Source organism: Amblyomma maculatum, chromosome 5 (assembly GCF_055883805.1).
Source record: "Amblyomma maculatum isolate TAMU_Amacu chromosome 5, ASM5588380v1, whole genome shotgun sequence".
NCBI classification, from domain to species: domain Eukaryota; kingdom Metazoa; phylum Arthropoda; class Arachnida; order Ixodida; family Ixodidae; genus Amblyomma; species Amblyomma maculatum.
Genome location: NC_139348.1, coordinates 154,587,012 through 154,608,507, shown reverse-complemented (window position 1 = coordinate 154,608,507; position 21,496 = coordinate 154,587,012). Strand labels below are relative to the sequence as shown.

The following is a 21,496-nucleotide window of genomic DNA, read 5'->3' as shown; positions in this document are numbered from 1 at the left end:
ATGCTGTGCCCGGCAATACTTAAAAATATTTGACTCCCAATTCACTGGCCAGTGCCAGGGGAGGTGGCTGACACCTACCACATGGTATGGGCCTGCCAACAAAACCCATCCCTTCCCCCCATCCCTAACCCTTCCCGGGAGGACTGGGAGGCGACCCTGCTCGGCTGCTGCGACCTAATGGGGTCCCTGACTAGGGTCTCCGCCCAGCATTGCCGAGGCCCTTATGGCTCCGCGTCAAACCTCCAAATATGCAATAAACGTTTTCACCACCATCACCGAGCCAGCGTGCGCTTTTCCCTGTTTTGACGTGCCTACGGGAGGTGTATACGTACTGCATGTGTACAATTTTATTCCCACTACGTCTCAAGTAGCCCACCTCTAACCCGGCCATCTCTATTACCATAAACAAATAGTCGTTCCCGTGTGATTTTGTGGTGCGTTCTTGTCTCCTTTCCGTTTTCGTCATAATTGTCACCTCTCCTATGCCAGTGGCTAATAAAACTTTTTCATAAACTGTACTGAAGTGCCTTTATACAGGTTTTAGCATGATTATGTATTAAAACGACGTTTGGATCTAAAACTGAATTGCGTGTACATAAGCTTTCCAGCTAGGAGATCATTCCAAACTATTCGTAATGACATCAAAATTGCGTTTTTTGTTCATCTCGAAGAAAATATTTTGCATTGCATGATAATCAGTACGTATCAAAGAGAGATGGATATAACGAGAAGATCTGAGATCACTGCGGACGTCTGGGATACTCTACGATGTGCATTTTAAGGCTCGACATTTTGCACTGCAGAGTGCGTGCATTCAACATCACGTGCACAACTGTGGATATCCATAACATATCTGAACGTTCAACAAAATGTTTGTTTTAACAGAGGTAGATATTGTTGACTGCACGGCTTTATTTGTGAAGAATTGCAGCGTCGTGTTTCCTCACGCGCAGTCGCCTGACCGCTGGCAGCAAACAGTGCGTAAATCACGATGAAGGGGCACATCGTCATAAGTGGTAGCGCGCGGTGCGTGAACGCAAAAGCAGTTCGCACTGCGTAGACGCGGGAGCAGACGACACACGCGCTCGCGTCGTGCGAGCTGCTGTCCCGCGTTATGTTGCGCCACAGCGCGCTGCATATCGCTGGTGATAACGTTCGGATTGGAGAAGAGCCTAAAGGGTTCGCGAATTTGCTACACACGCAACGTGCTTTGTATGGCGATAACGTAAAAGACCAAAAGCAGCGCGCAACATGGAGGAAGGAAACTTGTTTTTTGTTTCCTTTTTCCTGGGCTGAATCGTGGACCAAAAGAATATAGTCGAAAACGTTGAAAGGTCCTTCATTAAAAAGTATTATTACAATTTACAAGCTGCTTAAATGTAGCAAGATATGTCAGAATAAATAAAGTATATTGTAGGGAGAAAAAACAATGTTATCGAAACTACGGATGGCACAATTTGTGTGCGCGACTAAGCCTAAAAAGCCTGAGCCTCTGCACTGCGCGCCGGAACCGTCAGCAACGGCGACGCACTAGGGCAGGCGTGCACGAAATTCGGCGTTTTCGCTACATCAGTTGTGACCAAGCTGCTCCTTCGACCGACTCTTCCGACCCTTCTGTGACGGAGCCTCCACTTCGTCTGGGCAGTCGTCTGGCACGTTATCTCTCTGACGCTGCGACGTCTCCCGTTGCTCGGGCATAGGAGGCGTTGCCCGGGCGAATGGGCGGGCGACTTCCAGCGATGACGACGGGGACGCGACGATAACGCTTATCTCGCCTTGAAAAAAAAAGCTTTGACGGCCGTCGCGACTTCATGAGCCAGTCTGACACCGGCGAGCGCAGCGCAAGCAGGTCCATGGCGGACGTCATCATCAGCGTGAGCTTTTTATCGCATTTACTTTCTTTTATTCCCACGCACGCTTTGCGATCGGGCATTCGCTCAAGTTAGGTATCGGGTGCTCTATATCGTTCATGTTTGCTTGGCGTGAATTTAGTTGAAGTTGAAAGGCGTACGTAATTGAAGCAGTTGACCTCTGTGGAATGCGGTGTCAGCGTTACGCCCTCGAATAAACCGCGTCGTCTGCTAGCTTACGGCCGTTGTCTGTTCGATAGTTCATCTGCTAGGTTGTTCCTCTCACGTGGCGCATCGTTACAGATTTGCCGGCACGACAATCGTTTCAGATGCACGATCCGCATCGACCACCAGTTCTTTATAATCCGACAACGCGCCAATCTATTTCCTTAACCCTGGTGACTGACGAGCTGGCCCGAAGCTTTTTCGGACTACCCTAGAAACTCGCCAAGCGCTTTCTTTCTCCTGCTTCTCTGAGCTGCCCCGGCACTCGTTAGGCAAAATATATAAATTCCAAGGCTTAATAGTGGGCGAACAGTACCTCTATTCGTGTACCTTAATTATGATCACTGCATTTCAATGATTCCATTACTCCTTCGCAGTCACCTCTTGTGAAGTCTTTTCTGGCTGGCTCACTGAGCGGAACATGCTCAACTCTGCTGTTCCAGCCATTGGACTTGCTGAAGACCAGACTGCAGCAACCACAAGCTGCCGGGTATGTTCATGGACTGCATTTAATCAGTAGCTATAGCCCAATTATGGGATCAAACATGAAAGTTTACACTGTGTCGCCAGTGAATACTTTAAGATCCGAGAAGCAGTTGTTGTTGAACAATCAGTTTGTATATCTTACCGGTTATACAGCTATCTTGTGACATGGAACGCAGCATAACTTATAGATCTTTTCATGATCCTTAGAAAAATTGGCTTTTTGGACTGTAGGTTGGACCACGTGGAAAGCTAAAGGGAGCATACTGTGTCCACAGTTCGTTATCCAACATGCTGGCACTGTACGACCTGTTAATGAAAAAGTCTATACGTGGTGCTTCCTTGTTCACAATTTTCCTGGTTTCACAGCTTTCTTTTAAGGGTTGGCTAAAGTTTCATCTGCTGTGTTGCATTTTTTTTTCTTTGCCCAGTCTGTAAGATGGCTTCCTTGACACCATGCTACTCTTTCTAATACCATATGTTCCCTTGATGAAATTCAAGGGAAGAGGCATTGGTTAAAATTGTGGCATCCTAGAAGTACTTCTTTTACTGCGAGGTACTGTTTTTATTGGGTTTGGTCGAAATTTCATGCTCAGTGTTTTTGCTGTGCAGTGAGACGTCGAGGGCAGGTATGCTGAAGCATGTCGTCCACGTCATCAAAAATGAAAAAGTCTTTGGTCTGTGGAAGGGCACTGTGCCTGTAAGTGACGAAAAGTGGCTTTTCTTTTGAAATTTTCGTTTGTAGCAAGAACGAGATATAAATTTGGCTTGCTTGCTTGGAACAGAACAGCATCCTTTAAAACAAAGGGACTCGCTTGTTTTTACTTCATGTTTGCCAATTTTGTAAATAAGAAAAGAAAGCTGAGAATGCTCGGTGTAGTCTGTCACTGCTGTTTTGTTCTCTCATGATATTTAAAACATGAAAAAGCATACTTTTAAAGTCTGCTGTATATGCAAAGTAACTACCCTTGGGCTCATTATTTAAGACTGGGTAAAATTGCATGCACTTAATTCGTTTTCATTCTTCTAAGGTTTATTTATATATCGGATAACAATTTAGAGCCTTTACAAGTATACCTTAGCCCTGTAGTACCAGGCGTATCACGTGTAATACAGATGGCAGAAAGGGTTCATAGTTTTCATTGGGGCTTATAAATGATTGAAGTGTCCTCAGGTCATTGCACAACTCTATTTCCCAACCTATTTCTGAGAAAAATGTGGAAAATTTAGAGGCAGGCTGAAGCGTCATTCACTACAAAAGCTAACACAGCCAGCAAAACTATCTAAAATTTAAACGCCTTACTGTTACATTAGTGTATGGTGAATTGCTTTTGTATGCCGATTACGGTTTATTGGATGTGTTCAAGTATTAGTGGCTGTTTTATCCTTCTTAGATTCTAAAACATTAGCCTCATATACTATTTTGCTTTCACAACAGATATTTTAACTTAGCACACTAATTTTTTTACATTTTGCCAGTGTAGGGTATAGTCATAGCAAAAGCGTTCTAGCAAGTTTTAGCCAATGTTTTCATGCGAGGCCTGAGCATCGCAGGTTTATCCACAATGTTTTTATTCTTATAATTTTGAGAACCCTGATAAGCTTTGCAATTTACCCTGTGGTAGCTGGCTTTATTGCTTCTTTTCAGGAAGTGTAAATATATCTTTTTTATTTAATTTTAATCACATGGTTGATAGTGAGCTCTCCTTGCTGTATAGCTTTCATTTTTTATATCTTTTTTTTTTTCTTTAGAGTTTTAGACTAATTTTGTTTTCAGGGTGAGCTGAAGAGCTCAAAAATAAATGTCTGTTAAGGACATGGTGTGGGAATTTAATGTAAGAATAAAACTTGGAACTGGTCATTTGCAGTCCATCGTTCGCTGCGTTCCAGGAGTTGGACTCTACTTCTGCACCCTCCACTTCCTCAAAACAAGCCTCCAGTAAGTCAACACCATCTTTAATGACGTTTGCAGTCTACAGCTGCCTATTTCCAGTCCCAATAAAACATCTTAAGGTAGTGATGAGAAAGTTGTCTACAGCTGTTTTGTAAATCGAATTTTAACTGTTTTGTTAAGCAAGTATTTGTCGTCTTTAAGTGATTTCTTTTTTGTTTAGGCTATACGTATACTGTGCGTAGAAATTTTGGTACGAAGATGAGCTTATGATGTGTGCATTTGAAGAGTGTCTAAATTGTTTATTGCTTGCGGTGGGAGGTGATTGTTTCGGAATGACGGAGCTGAATCGAGATCAAAGTTGTCATTTATATTCATTGTTTCTTTATCTTTTCAATTTTTCAGCTGAGTAATTGCAGCCTTATGAAAATGACCTAAAATGAATGAAACCAGACTGACATATATTGAGGGGGAATTTTTGTTGTGGCTGCCTTTAACACAGTCATAGCTCATTTCACTAACATAATTAACTCATCGCATTGAATTTTCTTGCAAGGCTATTTATTAACCTAATTTAATTTTAAGTTGTATTAAAAATGTTGTAGCTGTAAGCTACAGTCCAGGCAGAAGCTTGAAATGGTCACTCCATGTTTAGTTCAGGTTTTTGCTTGAACTTTTGATCTCTTACTTGGAGATGCAACCAATTTTTCACATTCTCATGTGCCTATTTTTCTAATTTATTGCAACATTTATTTGAACTTTCTAAATGGAAAGTTTAGGTGATTACAATTGCTTTGGGGAATAAGCAGCTAGAGCTGATGAAATTGTAGTTTGTGATAAAGCAGTAATTTATTATTTCAGAGTATTCACGGGTTCTATGGAGCGTATTGTATAGGTGCATTGTATTGAACTTGTAATAGTAGAATAGTTCTCGTTAAGCAAAAAAAAAAAGTGCAATACTTGGCGCATGATAGTGCGCTGCATTGCAGAACTTGTGCAGTAGAACATTTCAGGTTAGTTAAGCAAAAAAATAAAAAATAATAAAATGCATTGGTACTCAACACAGTTTGTGTGATGGTAGTAAGTTTTTTGTATGGTGAATCATAGCTTGGCACCCCAGAAGTTGCTACTTCGTGTGTTTTTCGGCTGGACATCATAATCTGGCAAGAAAAAATGTGCAAGTCATTCCCCCAGCTGTTTTTACAAATGTCTTGGATATCTTGCGATAGCCTAGGAAGTTATCAGGCGTGCATGGCTTGAATGACAGCTTATCTGCGTTGCGCCATGGTTGTGGCGGCAAGTTACTTTTCCTCGCTGAGGGCTCTTGTGGATTTCTGTTTGGATATATCGAGCACATTTCTCTCTGCTGGTGATGAACGCATTCCTCGAGAAACGGGTTAAGCAGTTTAAAAGACCAAGAAATCAAGCTTGTGTTCACATTAAGAAAGGAATCGACCTTTTGGAGACAGCTTCAGTGACAAAATTGTGTGCTTCTAGCAAAAATGATTTATGCACTAATTACTAGTGTCTGCATGTGTTGCGAACTTTTTTCTGTATTTTTAAGGATAAAGAAAGGTGTTTATCACTCCAGAATTTGAAAGTAGGCTGCAGATAAACATTCACGAGATCATGCAGTCTCAAAAAAATATTTTCTGAAACAGTTCTCCCTCATGTATGTTGGACATGTTGGCTATGGACTGTTTTTGGAGGAATTGAACCTAGTTAAGTGTCATCTAGAGAGCTAAACTGTGTGTTATAATTTAGTGATGGAGCCATGTGGTCATTAATGCTGATCAGCAAATCATCCGGGGCACCTAGTTGCAAGGGAAAATGGTTTTAGATGGGTTGATATTCCGTGGTTGTGAATTTCTGCACCTGTATGCAGTTTATTCACGCTGAATAAGAACAGTTTCTGGGCTAGTTAGTTCATTCTTAATAGAAGTTATACTTCACACATAGATAAACAGTAGCGCCTGTCCTACTTTTTATCTACCAGATGTGTCAATACTGTAATATCCTGTTATTAACTGAAAGAACTTCAACCTTGCTCTGTGAAATGCAGATGATTGCACGGTTTCATCCAGTGTTTATTAATGTATTGGGCCAAGCAGTGACTTTGCATTGTGGCTTAAATTGCTGGTGTCTGTGAATTGGCCCTTGAAGGACGTGGCTTTTGAAAATACCTTTAGTTGCACGTGTTTGTTATCTAGTTACGGACCTTGTCCTGATGACTGCGATCTCTCGAGCGCTGAAGAGTTGCTTTTTTTGCTTTGCAGCATGGACAGTCCAACCTCCAGTGAAGCCATGTTCCTAGGAGCTAGTGCCCGCTCTATAGCGGGCATTGTGCTTCTCCCAGTTACAGTCATCAAGACGAGATTTGAAGTGAGTTGTCTTCCCTGGGTACCCTTGGCTTGATGCTTAGTAACCGTTACAAAAAATCATATACGAGAATTAGTTCTGAACGACAGCGCGCAAAAACTGCAATTTGATTTTGCGGCTGAAATCTGATGGAGGAAATGGTAAATGGTATCAAGTAACTTGATCAAGTAACTTGCTAAATGTTTAACATTTGGGTGTTTAGATGTCCAATAAAGCTTAATTACTCTTGCATGAACTGCTTGCCAATGCATTCAATGAGGATGAGCCGAGCCCTTGAAGGCAATAATCTCTAGGAAGGTGTCTTCAATCAATGGTGGCAGGATATTGGTGATCACACAGGAGGTGAGATACTGCAGAGAGATAACTGGCTACTGCACAAGGCAAGAAATCCGGATCCCGTGAGAGTCGGCCGCACAGTTGTACCTCAACCAAAGGCCTTTGTCTGACTTCTCCATAGGCGAGTGCAGCTGCCGTCAGAGCTGTTTGAGCAGTTATCTTTTGCTGACGAGCGGTATTGATAAGAGGACTGGATGGGGTGGCCATAGGGTGGGTCTACCTCTAGCTCCGTGAACAAACAAGACGGAGATAATCGGGAGCTGCGATGACTTTTCCTTTTCTGTTTGTGGGTTTCTCGAGCGGTCGTGCGATCTTCTTCCCATGCTGTTTGCCTTTGCCGCCACCGTGGCTGTCAACACCATGTGCTGGCAAAAGTGCCCGCTGCTTCTGCGGCTTGCCCCCTTCCGTATGGGCTCTCTCTAGGGTTTCCCATGCTGGCTGGCTACAACTACAAGGAATGGAGGCATTAGACTAGTTTTTTGTGGTGGCATAAGAGCTATTGGGATAAATAGACCAGGAGTGTAACACACTTGCCGCCTGTCACCTACCAAGGTTGTTGCTGTGTACTTTTATGATTGGCAGGTAACAAAGTGGAGAGGGTTTTATTTTATGGGAGAAGATGGAGAGACTAGAGGCTGGCTGCCACTGGAAGGTGAAAGATACTAATCAATTCAAAAGATGTGTTTGGTGGTGCATGGTATGCGCGGTCACGTACTGTGTGGTACTGCGTGGTAGGTATAGTACGTAACATGTGGTCGTCCATGGCACCTCTGTGCAGGGTCCCAATGCTACATCATTGCCACAGCTAAAGGTAGTTGAGGTGTCCTACTAGCCGTTTTGCTGTGTCGAAGTGCTTTAGTTGTTAAACGGAACAGTGCGTTAAGTTGGGAAGCCTGCAATCAGGATTGATTTGGACAGGACATGGTAACGAAAAGAATAGACAACTGGTTATTTTTAAGTGATTTGTTCGCTAGGGAAAAGTGCAGTTGAGGGCAGCAGAGAGGTTGTGTGAGGAGCTGTGGAATTTTGCTGGTTTATTGAAGGTGGATAACTTTGACACTTTTTTATCCTTCTACAGTGGTCCTAATAATGCTGATAGCACGGTAATAATAATGTTAGTATTCATTGGAGTGGCTTTGCTGAGTCATTACGTCTTCTTTTTTTTTGTCTATGCTGTGACTATGGCTCGGTGTATATATTGATGTGGGACAGACCCGGTGAAGTACTTGACAGAGCACTGAAACCCAGTTAACCGCATGCCATCATGCCGCATGCCATCATGCTGCATGTTAATATGGTATCTTTGGACAGTGTTGGGGTAAATCGGCTCTCATTGGACTTCTTGTGTAGGGAGAAGGCCATGCAGAACCACTTCGGTTTTACAGATGGTGCAGCAAAAGCCATCGTAACGCTTTAGAATTCTATGAAAAGGCTGTTAGCGTAAGAACTGCAAGGTCTCTCATAGCAAGCAACCTTAGTAAAGTGCACTGGGTTCACTTATATTTGAGTTGTTTGGACTATTTCTGTACCATGGCCCAATGTAGAAAGGACTGATTAGCATTAGTTTTAAAAACCTGATTACCTTTGCAGTGGAGACTAATTTCTTAATGTCTTTTTGGACATCACTTTGAAAATGTTGTGGTATATTTCTAGATACATTTCAATTCTTATTGTTGCAGTATAGCTTTTATTTTTTTCTTGCAAAATGTTTTTATTTGCAGCAAGTGAAATAACAAGATACTGAAATAATTTGGTGTCTGGATTTGAATTCCTTTAATCAATTACCCTAAGTTGTCTGCAAAGCTTAGCTCTGCTTATTAGTGCTACCTTTTTATCAAATTTGCAAAGGGAAGGTCGCCATAAATTGGTTATTGCATGTTTCACATTTGTAGGAGAAGGTCCGAAGGTTGGGAACTGTTTGGAGCACCCTTTTGTAAAAGACGAATAATACTTTAAATTTCATTGAAGGGAAACATGTACTCATTCAGTAATCAATGCATTGCAATGCAGTACCTTGTGCATGCTGACAGCATTGCTGAATAAAATTGTTTTGGATGTAGGAAGTATGTCGCATGAAATTGCGGTGACAGACCAGGTGCAAATGATAGCCGTAGTGTGCGAGGTCAAATTGCAGACAAACTATGCAAATTCAGCCTGTGTAAGGGTTCACAGCTTGTCTAAAATGTTACTTAATTGCGTGTGCTACTGCTAGGTTATGCACAAAGCTGGCATTATAATTTTTAATCAGTGGGTACCTGCCTTCAAAGAAAGTAGTTCCTTTTTGTTTGTTATGTACAAAGCCTGCCGGCTAGAAATTTTTTTTTTTTTTTAAGTGCAGTCTGGACATGCATTGAAACTTGGGAACACAAAAACTAATGCAAATTGATAAGGATTTTTATTGGAGTGATTAAGAGACCCAGGAAGAGTGTTGACCTAATACAAATTTGAAGAACTTTGGTTGAGTGCAGCATCCACATTGTCTGTTTTTCTTTTTTGTTCATTGAAGTCTTGTGTCAACTGAACAGGGGAAGTAAGATAATGGGATGTACACACTTAATCCTTATCCAGATAGCGCCTTGTCTGGCATGTGCTTCTCTGGGCCTCCAACAGCTCGGTGCTGTGACACCCGTGGTCATTCACCTCTGCGTTTGACAGCGTGGGCGCACACGTGGTTGTGTTTGGACAGGGAGTTGATGGACCAGGAAGAAGCTGGCTGGCATCTCTTATCGTTGATTGTAGATTGCAGACAGTAACTGTGATTGCAGACACCTCAGGTGTCAACCCCCATTACCTTCCTTGCGTTGTCGTCCCCCTGCCTACAAGCAATGTGGCAAAGCTTGCAGTGCGCTAGTATGAGGCTTGCTGAGGATCTTTCTTTGCTTTAGTTATCGTTTTTGAGGCACTTATTGCAAATTGTGTATATGACTGTAATGCCATTTTTATGTGCACACAACTGCTAAATATAGTACTGAAATGTAGTGTGAGTACCAGCCAAACACATATTGTACTCCTCATGTGCAGCTCGGATTGCATAGTTATTCATTGTTTACATTAGAGCAGTAATTGTGCTTTTTCCAGAATACGCAGTATTGTCATAGTCTTGACCAGAAACTCTCAGGGTTTTCTGCTAGTCTAGAGAAGTTAGGTCAGCTTACGCCACATAGGCCATGTAGTTTGGGCATGATCACATTTTTAGAATGCAGTACTTCCTATGGTTCTGTAATCATGGTGAGCTTAGAGCGTGTATTCTTGAGTAGCAGGTATGGAAAGGAATGTGGTACAGCCATCATCATTGTCCCTTTCTCTCTCTACAAGACTGCAAAATGTCTGAGGGCTTTATGCTCATCTTAAAGCTCAGATGAGATTTTGAACTGTTTAGAAACAGTTGTACTATTTGAAAAACTTTGACTGCTCATGGTGGCATCACCTAGTATTTTTGATTGTTTGTACTAGCTACCTACATTAACCAAAAGGAACAGCACTTTCATCCAGAAAAATGCACTTGAGATTTTGCACTGCAAGAACACAGCATCGTAACGGTAATGTGTGAACGTGCTTTAGCGTATGCCCCGAGTGCCTTGAGTACCCATCCTCGCATGTTTCTAACTCCTGTGTATTTCATGCGTGTAGAATACAAGAACTAATCAGCTTACCCTTCCTACATCTGGACACTTGTTAGCTGTACCATGTGTTCTAAAAAGCAATACTCTCATGAATATCTGGCTCTCTTCATGTTGTAAGGGTCTGTCCACAGGTTGTCGCTGTTCTTGCACAGATAATATTGTTGCTTCTATCAGCTCAGAGATGATATATTGAAGTGTGGGTAAGAAAATGCTGCTTTTGTTTTGCCCTGTGGGATCAGTGCTGGGGCTTGCATGAACGAAACCGGCAGTTTTAAACTGTTAGCGGGCGTTTCTAGAGATCGTTTTCCATGTAAATGGCAATGGTTTCAGGGCATCATAAACTTCTTCCGTAGCGCGTAAAAGAAATTTGAGTCTCAAAATGAGAATTGTACCGTTGAATGCGTGCTATTAATGTGTGTTCAGCCAGTATGTTTCTGGTGCTGTTCTTGCATCATTTGCTGTTAGTTATGCTAAATTTATGCCTCTGCAATGGATTATTGTGGTAGCAATTTAGAGGGTACACATTGTTGCAACAGTTGCATGGTTAATGTTGTCATCACAGAGCAGCCTTATTGTTGTAGAGCTACATCACCACTGTAAAGGTCAAATTTATTGAGATCTTAAACCCGTGCGGTGACAAACAAAACTGCTAGCAAAAATGTTTGTTTTTACTGCAGTCGTTCTCTGGTTACTAATCTGCCTCAGTACATAGTTGTTTTAGACTTGTGGGCCTGTAGCATTATGTAGGCTCCATTTCTACGATTTCATTTAAGCCACCATTGTTGAACTATTTTTTATTTCTTGTTAACCACTTTTTTTTTTTTCCTTTTTTGTACTTCCAGAGTGAAGTCTACCACTACAGGAGCATGAGCGAGGCCACCAGAGACATCTATAGGACGCACGGCCTTCGAGGTAAGCGCTGGAGCTATCTCGTTTCTACAAGTGCCAAGTGGGGCTTTGCCTGTGTTGTCTTTGCCCTGTGGTTCAAAGCTCACTTAAACAATTTTTTGTAAAACTTTTGGTAAGCCTCTGGGTCTCATGGTTACCCACAGAAATCCACCAAGTCAGTGAACATAACTTTCTGCAGTGGAAAATTTCAAATCCCACGAATTTTGGGGGCATCAAACAGCATTTCAGAATGCACCAATTTAGGACCAGGAGTGTGAATTTTCTTCTATTTGTTAAAGCAGGTTAAGGGATCTTTGCCACTAGACATACGAGCCGGTAGGAGAAGCTAGCTTTAGTGCCTGATAAATACAATGAAAGTCCTTGAAAAATCGCTGCACTGGCGTAGTTGAATTGGGCAAGTCTAGGTTGCTGATTAGCCATTGAGGGAATTTAGTGTGTTGCTCAGATGTGTGCCATTGTTTGCCATTCTTTTTCTGGGCCATCTCTCGTACAGGTCTGTACTCCGGTTTGATTCCGACATTGATCCGTGATGCCCCATACTCCGGAATCTACCTTGTCTTCTATGTCCAAGCAAAGCACTTGATCCCTCAAAGTGAGCTTATTCATATAATTGCAACTAGAAATGTGTGCATTTTATTTATGGGTGTCTCGGTAGCTTTATGTCTCTTCATTATAGACTTCAAACATTACACTGAAATTTTGAAGACATAAAACTACGCAGGAGACAGGACACAGAAAAGATGCAGACAGGACAAGCGCCCTGCCTCCTGCATAGTTTTATGTCTTCAGAATGCCTTGCCAACTAGCCTCTCATCACACACTTCTCGAATTACACTGAAACATGGCTGAGATGGGGCATCAAATCTTTAATGACAAGGTTGTTAGGGAATGTAATTTTTTGTCTTGTCCTAATTTTTTTGTCAGTGACTGTGTTGGAGTTACTGTCACTCATGTGAATTCATCTTTGCAGAGATACTCTTGTAATTCATATAGCAGTGTGGTAGTTGTTTAACACTGCCTGAGCTGATCTTAATTCCTGTCCAAAGAGGTGCTCTTTGCAAGGCTGCCACAGCTTGATGCTTCCCTTGAACCTTGGAATTTTAATTAATTCATGCTATATATGCTGTAATGTGTTCCCTCAGTAGGGGTCACAGAAGCCATAACAAAGTGGTTAAGACGGATGATGTCTCTTTTTACGCCATGCTGGTCATCGAAAGCCTTTTGCAGCCACTAAGTGAATAAAGTTACACCCTTGTTTGCATTTATTGTTGACTGACATCGTGGATAGAGGTCAAGGCAGAACAACACAGATTGCATGTAGAATAAAACAGTTCACAACTGGCTGAATAGCAGAAATGGGGGACACATGCATTTCTAGTAGTAATTGTGCCTCTTTCTTTTCTTTTTGGATGTCTGTAGAGCAGAGCCTCATTAGTTCATAGTTTACCAATTTGAACTTTCCAATCTATTCTGACTGCTGCTTTGGTGCGATCAACATTGTGTGTATAAATGGGAGCCCATAATTTGAAATGTGCGTAGTTTAAATGTAGGGACGAAGTACTAACATCCATCTTTTGCAGACTCCCCCGGGCACCTTACATGGGAGATTTAATTAATTAAATCATGATTTACAAATTACCTAATTAAATCCTAAATAAAGCCTAAGAATTAATTTTTTTATGACTTTTTTTTTTAAGCACCTAGAGTTAAGCGTATGCAAATCATTTATCATTTGTTCAAGGAGTGTGTTACCTTTTAGGTGGCTTTCTGAGGCGCATTTGAGCTAAAAATTACGATGTTAAAAACAAACCTGGAGGCAAAAGTTGAGGATGAGGTGTGGGGCGCCGGCCCTCTCACATCTCCAGAATCACATCGGCCAGAATCTCTGCATATGAGGAAAAAGGGGTAAATGCTTCGAATAATTGAAATCTGCTTCATCTTCGATGAATTCCCCAAATACATCCTACTAACTCTTCCTCATATAAATAAGTTTAAGCTCTCAACATGAAGTTCCAAGTGACAGTTGCATTACGTTTCGTTGTTCTGTCTTCACATTAGTCCTTGTCCTTCTTCAGTTACTAAGTGCTTTCAAATAGGGCAATGCTTCAGTGATCAGTTACTTCGTTCACTCTGTGCCTCTTCACGGCAGTGTGTGCAAATCTCCACCACACCCAACAAAGCCAAGAGTGCAAAAGAGCCTAGGAAGCGATTGCGTGATGGGTTTGTCGTCACTGGGAGGAAGGGACTAAGAGGGTCGTTCACACTGTTCTCGGAAATGCCGAACGTTGTTGCAGCAGTGGCGGTGGACGTCCGCTAATGAGGCCTGTGCTGCCATCTCGCCCGTCTAGGCGTGACGGAAGGAAGGCACGTGATAGCCGCCAACTTTGTGTGTGGCGTCGCGGCGGGCCTGCTTGCCTCGGTGGTCACGCAGCCGGCTGACGTGATCAAGACCCACATGCAGCTGTCACCGGGCAAGTTCCGGAGCATCACGACCACCATCCTCTTAATCGCTAAGGTGAGCGGGTCAAGTTGGTTGCCTTTGTGCCAGTTACCTTTGTGCGTATTTCGCCTATGATGCCGAATTGGCTTGAATTTGGTTTAGAAGTATGCTAGCTGGTTTTTCCATAGGAATACTTGTGAGAGTGGTCACTTTGAAACCTAACTTTTCTTTTGTGGAGTGCAGACACTAGAATTGGCTTGTTTATTCTTCCTTCATACCAATGATGTGCAAGGTATATGCAAACATAAGTAGCAGTTTTTGCCCACTTCTTTCAAATAATTTATATTTCAAATGCTTCTCTCCCGCTACTTTGGTTTCAGCCTGGAGAGGTAAATGATGGCTATCAGATAGTTCACTTCAGGTCACCTGAGGCATTCACACGAAAAGTGTAATAGTTATAGTTCTTCATTTATCGTCATTCCAGCTCTTCCAGCTGATTGCTGTATAAGGGTTGAAAAGTGAATTGGCAGTGAAGCAACGGTGAAGTAATTTTTTTATGTATGTTCCATCGCGATGGTTGAGTGGTTAGGGCGCTTGACTACCCATCCATTTCAGAGATGAAAAGATGCAGCCAAAAGTTATTTGTTCATACTCCATTTATGTATTCAAGCCAGACAGTTGTTCCACAGCTAATTTTGCTTGGCAAATCATTTACACATTTTCTTCCTGAAGCTTTTCGGTGATTTCAAACATTTACACTCTGAATGCTAAATTGCTGAATTGAATTAATTTTCTGAATGACCTCCTGGGGAGGTGAAATAGACAACTTTTCTGATCCGACACAGCTGTTAATTCATCTAGTCATAGTCATCTAGCTTTTGGTATGCTATGATGTCATTTGTCCTTGAAGGAGGAGGGTGTGGTGGGCTACTTCCGTGGCCTGGTCCCACGCATGCTGCGGAGAACGCTGGTTACCGCCATGGCTTGGTCGTTCTACGAACAGGCAAGTATTTCGTCTGTGCCCCATTTCATTCGCCCTGCAGCTGGGATTTCTGAGTATTATTCTGCCTAATAACATTGCATGAAAGGCCGGGGAACTAAAATATTTCATTGAAATGGTCACCGACATTTACTAGGTTCTCTTTAACCCGGCGTTTCAACGAACACTTTCTAAATTTCTATAGATAGGTTGTTTAAAACAGGAGCAAAAATATTTCAAACTCTGTCTTAATAGACACAGTTTACAGCAGAACTCTTCTGATTATAGCTAACTAAGCCTCCGAAATTACCGTTCATTAGTCTTGTTGTTAGCGGCAATGGCGAGTCTGAAGTTGTGTACAAGGTGATGCCATGTCAGTTTTTGAAAGGATGAAAAACCAATTTTCTAAAGTCTTTCAGTGCAAAACACATGCTTTTTTTCTGCAAGAAACAAAAAAAAACTGAGCATCTCAAGCTCACAGGAAGCTTGGTGCAGACGTGAGATCCGCAGGAGACTCATTACAGTGACTTTGGCGCCAATTCAAACTCCAAGCAGTGTTCTGCAATATTTCGCTTCGCAGCTTGTTGCTAGGAAAAGCACTATCATCGGCAGCTGCATGGTTATTATCCTTTAGTGACCGATCAGATTTAACTGCATAACACGGCACACTTCAGCAGATAGGAGATTTGGCACTGTAGTCACGGCAACATGTCAGCAGCAGATATGCCATCTGCACTGAGCTTCCTATGCTTCCAGTGCACTCAATTTCGGTCTCTTGTGAAAAAGAAAAAAAAAACACCGGATTCCTCCTATTCCCAAGCTTTAGAAATTCGTTAGAAGCCACCTGGCTGGGCTGCATGGCTGAGTAAAGTTTCTGGCTGCGACTGTTATAGCCCTGGAGACCGTTCGGTATTCTGGTAAATAGGGAATTGAATTGAGTTTTATTGTTTGTTTGTTTCAAAAACTGATATAACATTGTCTTTTTGGTTAGTTTATTGTATACAGGGTTTAACGTCCCATAGCGACTATAACCTTTTCACGGCTCTCAATTTCCCGTTGGCACTAACTACAGAACTGTTAATTAAAGGTTAATTGGAGACCTTCAATTAATTAGGTGTAGAACTGGAAAAGTTTTGCAGTAAATTGTGTCTTCCACTGCTTAGGGTTTGTCTCTGCAGTAACTTGTTTTCTATAATTAACTTTTTTGGGGGGAACTTTCAAAAGTGCTCACTGAAAATCTGATATGTTCCATTCTGCATTGAACCATCCCTTGTTAGGTTTATTGATGGATACTTTAGCCGCATAGGCATTGTCTTTATTTTCTTGCAACAACTTGATACAAAATATATAGCGGTATAACAGGGTAAGACCATGGCATGACAAGAAAATGTTAGATTGCTATCTTTTCAGTGTGTGGAATTGAATGGCATTACCAACATTGGGCACTGTCGGAGCTGCTTATCGGCTGTTGCAATAGTCGTAACTCGTTAGGTACATATAGATATGCCTATTGTGGTTGACTTAATGACCTCACCTGCTATGCATCATTGCAAAGTCCTGTAGATCTGCACACAGTTCTTGTCACTCCAGTTTTTATAACTCCCGTATTTACCTGTGTATAACTTCATATAACCTGGTAGATTGGTCATTATTATATATTAAGTATAATTATGGTGATATATTGATCATTGTAATGTGTTAATTACTTTGATTAATCATCAATGCTCTCTTTTCATGTCATTTTATTTTTTATTGCCCTTCCTGTTACGATTCCTGATGGGGTTGACTTTGTCAAATAAATAAATGAAATGAAATGAATTATCTACAGTGTTTGTGTGGACACCTGGCAACAATGTGGACCAGCAGAAAGTAGTTGTCAAAGTGTAGTTAAGCTGTGTATTGGCTTCACTGCAATTTCGGGAGTAATCCGTGGTAAGCACTTCTATAATAAAGGCATAAGTGAATAATTGGGAAGCGAACGAAGGCTAACGAAATGATGCCGTTCAGCACTGTTTGTTAGGATACAGTCTTCTATCTGATTTATCTTCCTTTGGATGCTATATAGATAACTGGTGAGCTATCTGGAGGTGCAGTTTTATTGACTTGTGGAATATATGTTGTCTGCTCTTTCAGGCTGTTGCTTCTTGACACCTGCTTTGTTCCCAGCACTGCTGTTCTTGTCTGTGTCATGTGGCAAGTAGCATCGTCTTCTGTCTGCTTTTGGTCGTGTTTTGATGTTTGTTGTGTTTTGCTGCTGTGTACACATTGTTGCACACCAAATTTTTTATTGGTTTGACTTGTTGCGGTAGACCTACGTGCTAGCGGCATCAAAAATTAGTGGGAAAATACTTCCTTGTTTCGTCATGTATTTAGTTGATCAAGCATGGCAATTGTGATTAGGGAATTGTGAATTGGTTTCGGACAAAAACAAATTTCAAAATTATGGGGGTTAATTCTTGTATGAATGCGCCACAGGGGGGGGGGGGGGGGGGGGGGGGGGGGGGGGGGCTAGGCACTACAGTCGTCTTCTAGCCCCGGCGTACAGCCCTAACAGACAAAGCCGTGATCCCCAACCCGCGGTGCGAGAAGTCTCTACTGCGGCGAGTTCGAGCCAGAGGGGACAGACATCGAGTTACGTACTCGAAGAGAGTTTATTGTGCTCGAGTACACGGCAAGAGAATAGCAGTCAAGAACAACTGCCATGTATCGAGCGAACGCCACATATGGGGGTGAAATAAAACCATATAAGGAGGAAGCAGGTGCAGGGAGGTGAGAGGAAGAGTCTGCTCACCTGCGCGGCTTCGTGCTCACGGTCCGCGGCGGTAAGTGCGCGCTAAACCAGGAGCAGAGGGTGAATGCGGCGGTCTGCCCGACGGAAAATACTGAACCGCCGAAAGACCCCGAGAGAGTTGCGGCAGACGCACTCATCGGGTCAGGGAGAGGAGGCTTCCCGGGTAGGCCAGGAGGAGAGAAGGAAACCCGTGCGGTATTGCCGCGGGAGCCTGGGAGGGTGGCCAGTTCGCCCTCTCCTCGCGGTCCTCCCCAAGAGCGCACGTAATCACGCGTGTTAATTACGCGGAGCCCTTTATAATGGGGCAAGGGATTATGAATCTCCACAAAATTTGTGTTGCAATGTTGAAAGTTAGGAACAATGGTTTACGAGAAGCTTGGACAGCCTGAACAAAGTCTGCACACATGACATGAAGTGTCCAATAGCTTGAAACATGCAACTTAAGTCTGTGGTGAAGCTCTGCTCATGTTTTCATGACAACTGTGCACTATTTCTGCGTGACAGGGAAACAGTCCGTTATTGTTTTTATTGTTATCTACACTATGAAATTTAACCACACAAGAGGCAAGAATTTTGATCCTTGCAATTTTTAATTGTATGCGATACTGAGATGTTGATATTCAGCAAAGTTATAAACATCCCCTGGTCTTGCAGTTTTTTGCTACAAGTTGCAACTTGACAGGGCTACTGCATTGACTTAGTTGAATGCAGGGATGCTGGAGTCGGGAGCATGGGGGGCCGGAGCTCCTCAGAGTATTCTTATGTGTGACACCCTGCCTTGCTCCCATTTTTTTTACAAACTAACTAAAGAAGCATGATGCACACTTCTTACCCATGCGATTGCACAAATCCAGCCATTACCGCGACATTGCAGCAGGTAATTTTACATTGGTGATGTCCACAAAATGCGAAAACAGTCAAGGATGCTAGGCATCATTTTGGTTTTCATAGAACAGCAATTTTAACGCTAAGAACAGGCTGGTGCTGGTGCCACACTGAACGCAACTTGCTTGCTGGTTTCGTTCTGTGCAGAAATGGGGAAAGGCCGTAGATTGCGCAACTCCTTATCAAGTGTATACCATATTTACACGGTTTTAATTTGACTCGAATGTTAGTCGACTACCTCCAGCCAGCCAGAAAGCTCTTAAGAACGACTGATTGATGTCAGCTCTTTCATCAACTATCTACACTGCCTGGAAGTGCTGCCATGTCACATGACCCGACGTGCACAAAGCGATTGTCTCCGTGATTGGAATAGTGGCCCTTCCATTAACTGTCAGCACTCCCATAGGCAAGGTGTGTGCAGAAAAAAAAAAAGAAAAATTCTTTCTGAGAAGTGCGCACAGTAGCTAAATTTTGCACTTAGAGCCGTAGAGCAAACAAACTCGCCGTAGCATCCCCAATACATTGTTTGCCTTGCTCTTATTGGTAGTGCCATGTTTTGTTTTCGACTGTAAGTCAATCCCCCCACTTCAGCTTTTCAAATTTGAAAAAGCAGGTTGGTTTGCAATCATTTAAATACGGTAAACAAAAAAGAGCAAAGGAACTTTTTCCATCTCCCCCTCCCCCGCACTGAAAATGTACACCCTTTGTCAGAAGGTTAGAGCCCAGGGGGTCTACTTCTGAGCCATACTATGTGGCTTGTAATGCATTCCCAGGTTTCCAAACTTGCTGAAGACGGGAAGATTTTTCATCCTACCCTCTCCAATGGGTAGGACTTATATAATTGTTAAATGAATCATAATATAAGGCTTAACAGCAAGCCCTCTGGGCTCTAAACTTTTGACAAAGGCTGTACTTTCGGTATCACTGGTTGACTGAGCATATCACATGTCTTGCATGCAAAGCCATTAGGTGTGAGTGTTTCCTGCAGACATGTCCTTTACTCTGCTTCTGTTTAATATGTAATTGTGAAGTTCAGTTGAAAGTGTTTGCTGTTGCTCACTTGTGAAAGCGATCTCGCCACTTTGTGGGACTTTTGTTATGGCTCTTTTTTACTTGCTCTTACATGTTCCGCATCCACTTTCTTTTGCAGGTGACCAAAGGATTCATCAAGAAATGAATAAAAACAGTCTTTCATCCTCCTGAAGCCAAAACCCAAAGTGCTACCAACTTGGCGATGACAATCTGCAAACCAACCCCTTGGCGAGTTGCAAGAGCCTGTTTCCTCAACTGAAGCTCTTTACGGACTCAACACACACCCGTGTACATAGGACTGGTGTTTTTGTTACAAAATCTAGTCGTGCTGCCTTAGAGCAAGGCCAAGGTTTTCCCACTTTGACTGCTGCCACATGTCGCAGCATTGAGCACGTTCTGTGACTCAGGCTGAGGTGGTTCATGTTGGGCACATACGACCTCAAGGTTCAGCCTTGGTGTGTCACGTCACAGTGAATGATGGAACATCGTTTCGCAGAGCAAGTTCATTTTGCTGTAAATGGCTGTGCCTTAGCTGCAAGAGCTGTTTGTCTGCTTCTTGTCGCCTATGATTGTTACATTCCCGAGGGTAGAGGCGTGCTTTGCTCTGAGCCCTATGGCTTCTTATTCTGCCCTTGACATGGTCAATTAAGGACATTGGATGGGCAACAATTGAGGCTAGTTATTCATTAGCCAAAGTGGTCATCCTGTTTTAACTGCTTCTAGTGACCTCTTTGGTCATCAGTGATGAATGAGAAACTGCATTCGCCTGTGACGAAACATCTGGTTAGTGAACCAAATTTCTAAGTGAACATTTCTAGGCTTCACTTTTTAACTCAAAAAGATGTGTACCATTTTTTGTGGAGTTTTTCGATGTCCATTGCAGTTCCTGTAAGCAATGCATAATGTCACATAGCTGTCAAAGAGCTTCACTTGTAACCATATTTTTGTTGCCATTCCTTTGTGTACTGCACTGCATCATACATATTTGTATATGTGCTTTTTGTTCGCATTTTTGTACAGATGGAAGCATGATCTTTTTGCATCCATCAGCTCTGAGCAAGCATCTCTCCTACAGCTACAGTATGCATATAGCACTGAAGAGCTCTCTCTCTTGCTATCGACATGAGCTTTATATATAAAGCTTTAAAAATAGCGCTATGCTGTTATAGTGCAGATATTTCTGTGAAGGCTTGATCTACTGTGATGGATTTATTATTTTCCTTTTGGATGCCCTTTTATCAGAGCTGTTGTATGTACAGTTACCAATCACTTGTTGGACTTCATTGTTTCATAGCTAAAAAAAAAAGTTAATAAAGTGTAATGCAGCCTGTTGCTGTTATGCCTTAAGTACTATCTATTACATTCTATCTTGTGGCTTGCGAGAGCACATGCTACTTCCCTGACATTTTGGAATCATTGTGGCCGAACTGAGCTTCCACCAGATTGCTCAGCTTTTGCTTGTTTTTTACTGCCACGCAAATCAAGGTAAGTATGCAAAGAAGAGAAAGCTTGAAAAAATTAAAATTTTACAGCAGAGTACAATAGTTTCAGAATCTCTCTTGCAAATGTGATTCATTAGCTTGTCCAATGCAAGCCTTTCCTGTTATATTAGGGGTGAATGCATATTTCAACAAAAAGAAATCACGAGGCAAAGAAAGGAGACAGACGCAGGA

At 42.4% G+C, this 21,496-nt stretch overlaps 1 protein-coding gene across 2 annotated transcripts; it reads left to right on the top strand.

The window, feature by feature from the left end:
- The first annotated feature begins 1,454 nt into the window (after positions 1 to 1,454).
- Positions 1,455 to 21,155, top strand: LOC146190023 (mitochondrial glycine transporter A-like). Of its 2 annotated transcripts, XM_084604754.1 has the most exons (11): positions 1,455 to 1,874; positions 2,453 to 2,565; positions 3,171 to 3,258; positions 4,427 to 4,497; positions 6,726 to 6,831; positions 11,630 to 11,699; positions 12,190 to 12,288; positions 14,045 to 14,211; positions 15,047 to 15,139; positions 17,249 to 17,308; positions 19,942 to 21,155. In XM_084604754.1, the coding sequence occupies exons 1-10, from the start codon at positions 1,812 to 1,814 to the stop codon at positions 17,261 to 17,263; spliced, it is 885 nt and encodes a 294-aa protein (XP_084460880.1). In that variant the 5' UTR covers positions 1,455 to 1,811; the 3' UTR covers positions 17,264 to 17,308; positions 19,942 to 21,155. The 2 variants fall into 2 exon arrangements, with proteins under 2 accessions (XP_084460880.1, XP_084460879.1); XM_084604753.1 differs by lacking the exon at positions 17,249 to 17,308.
- Positions 21,156 to 21,496: the final 341 nt, after the last annotated feature.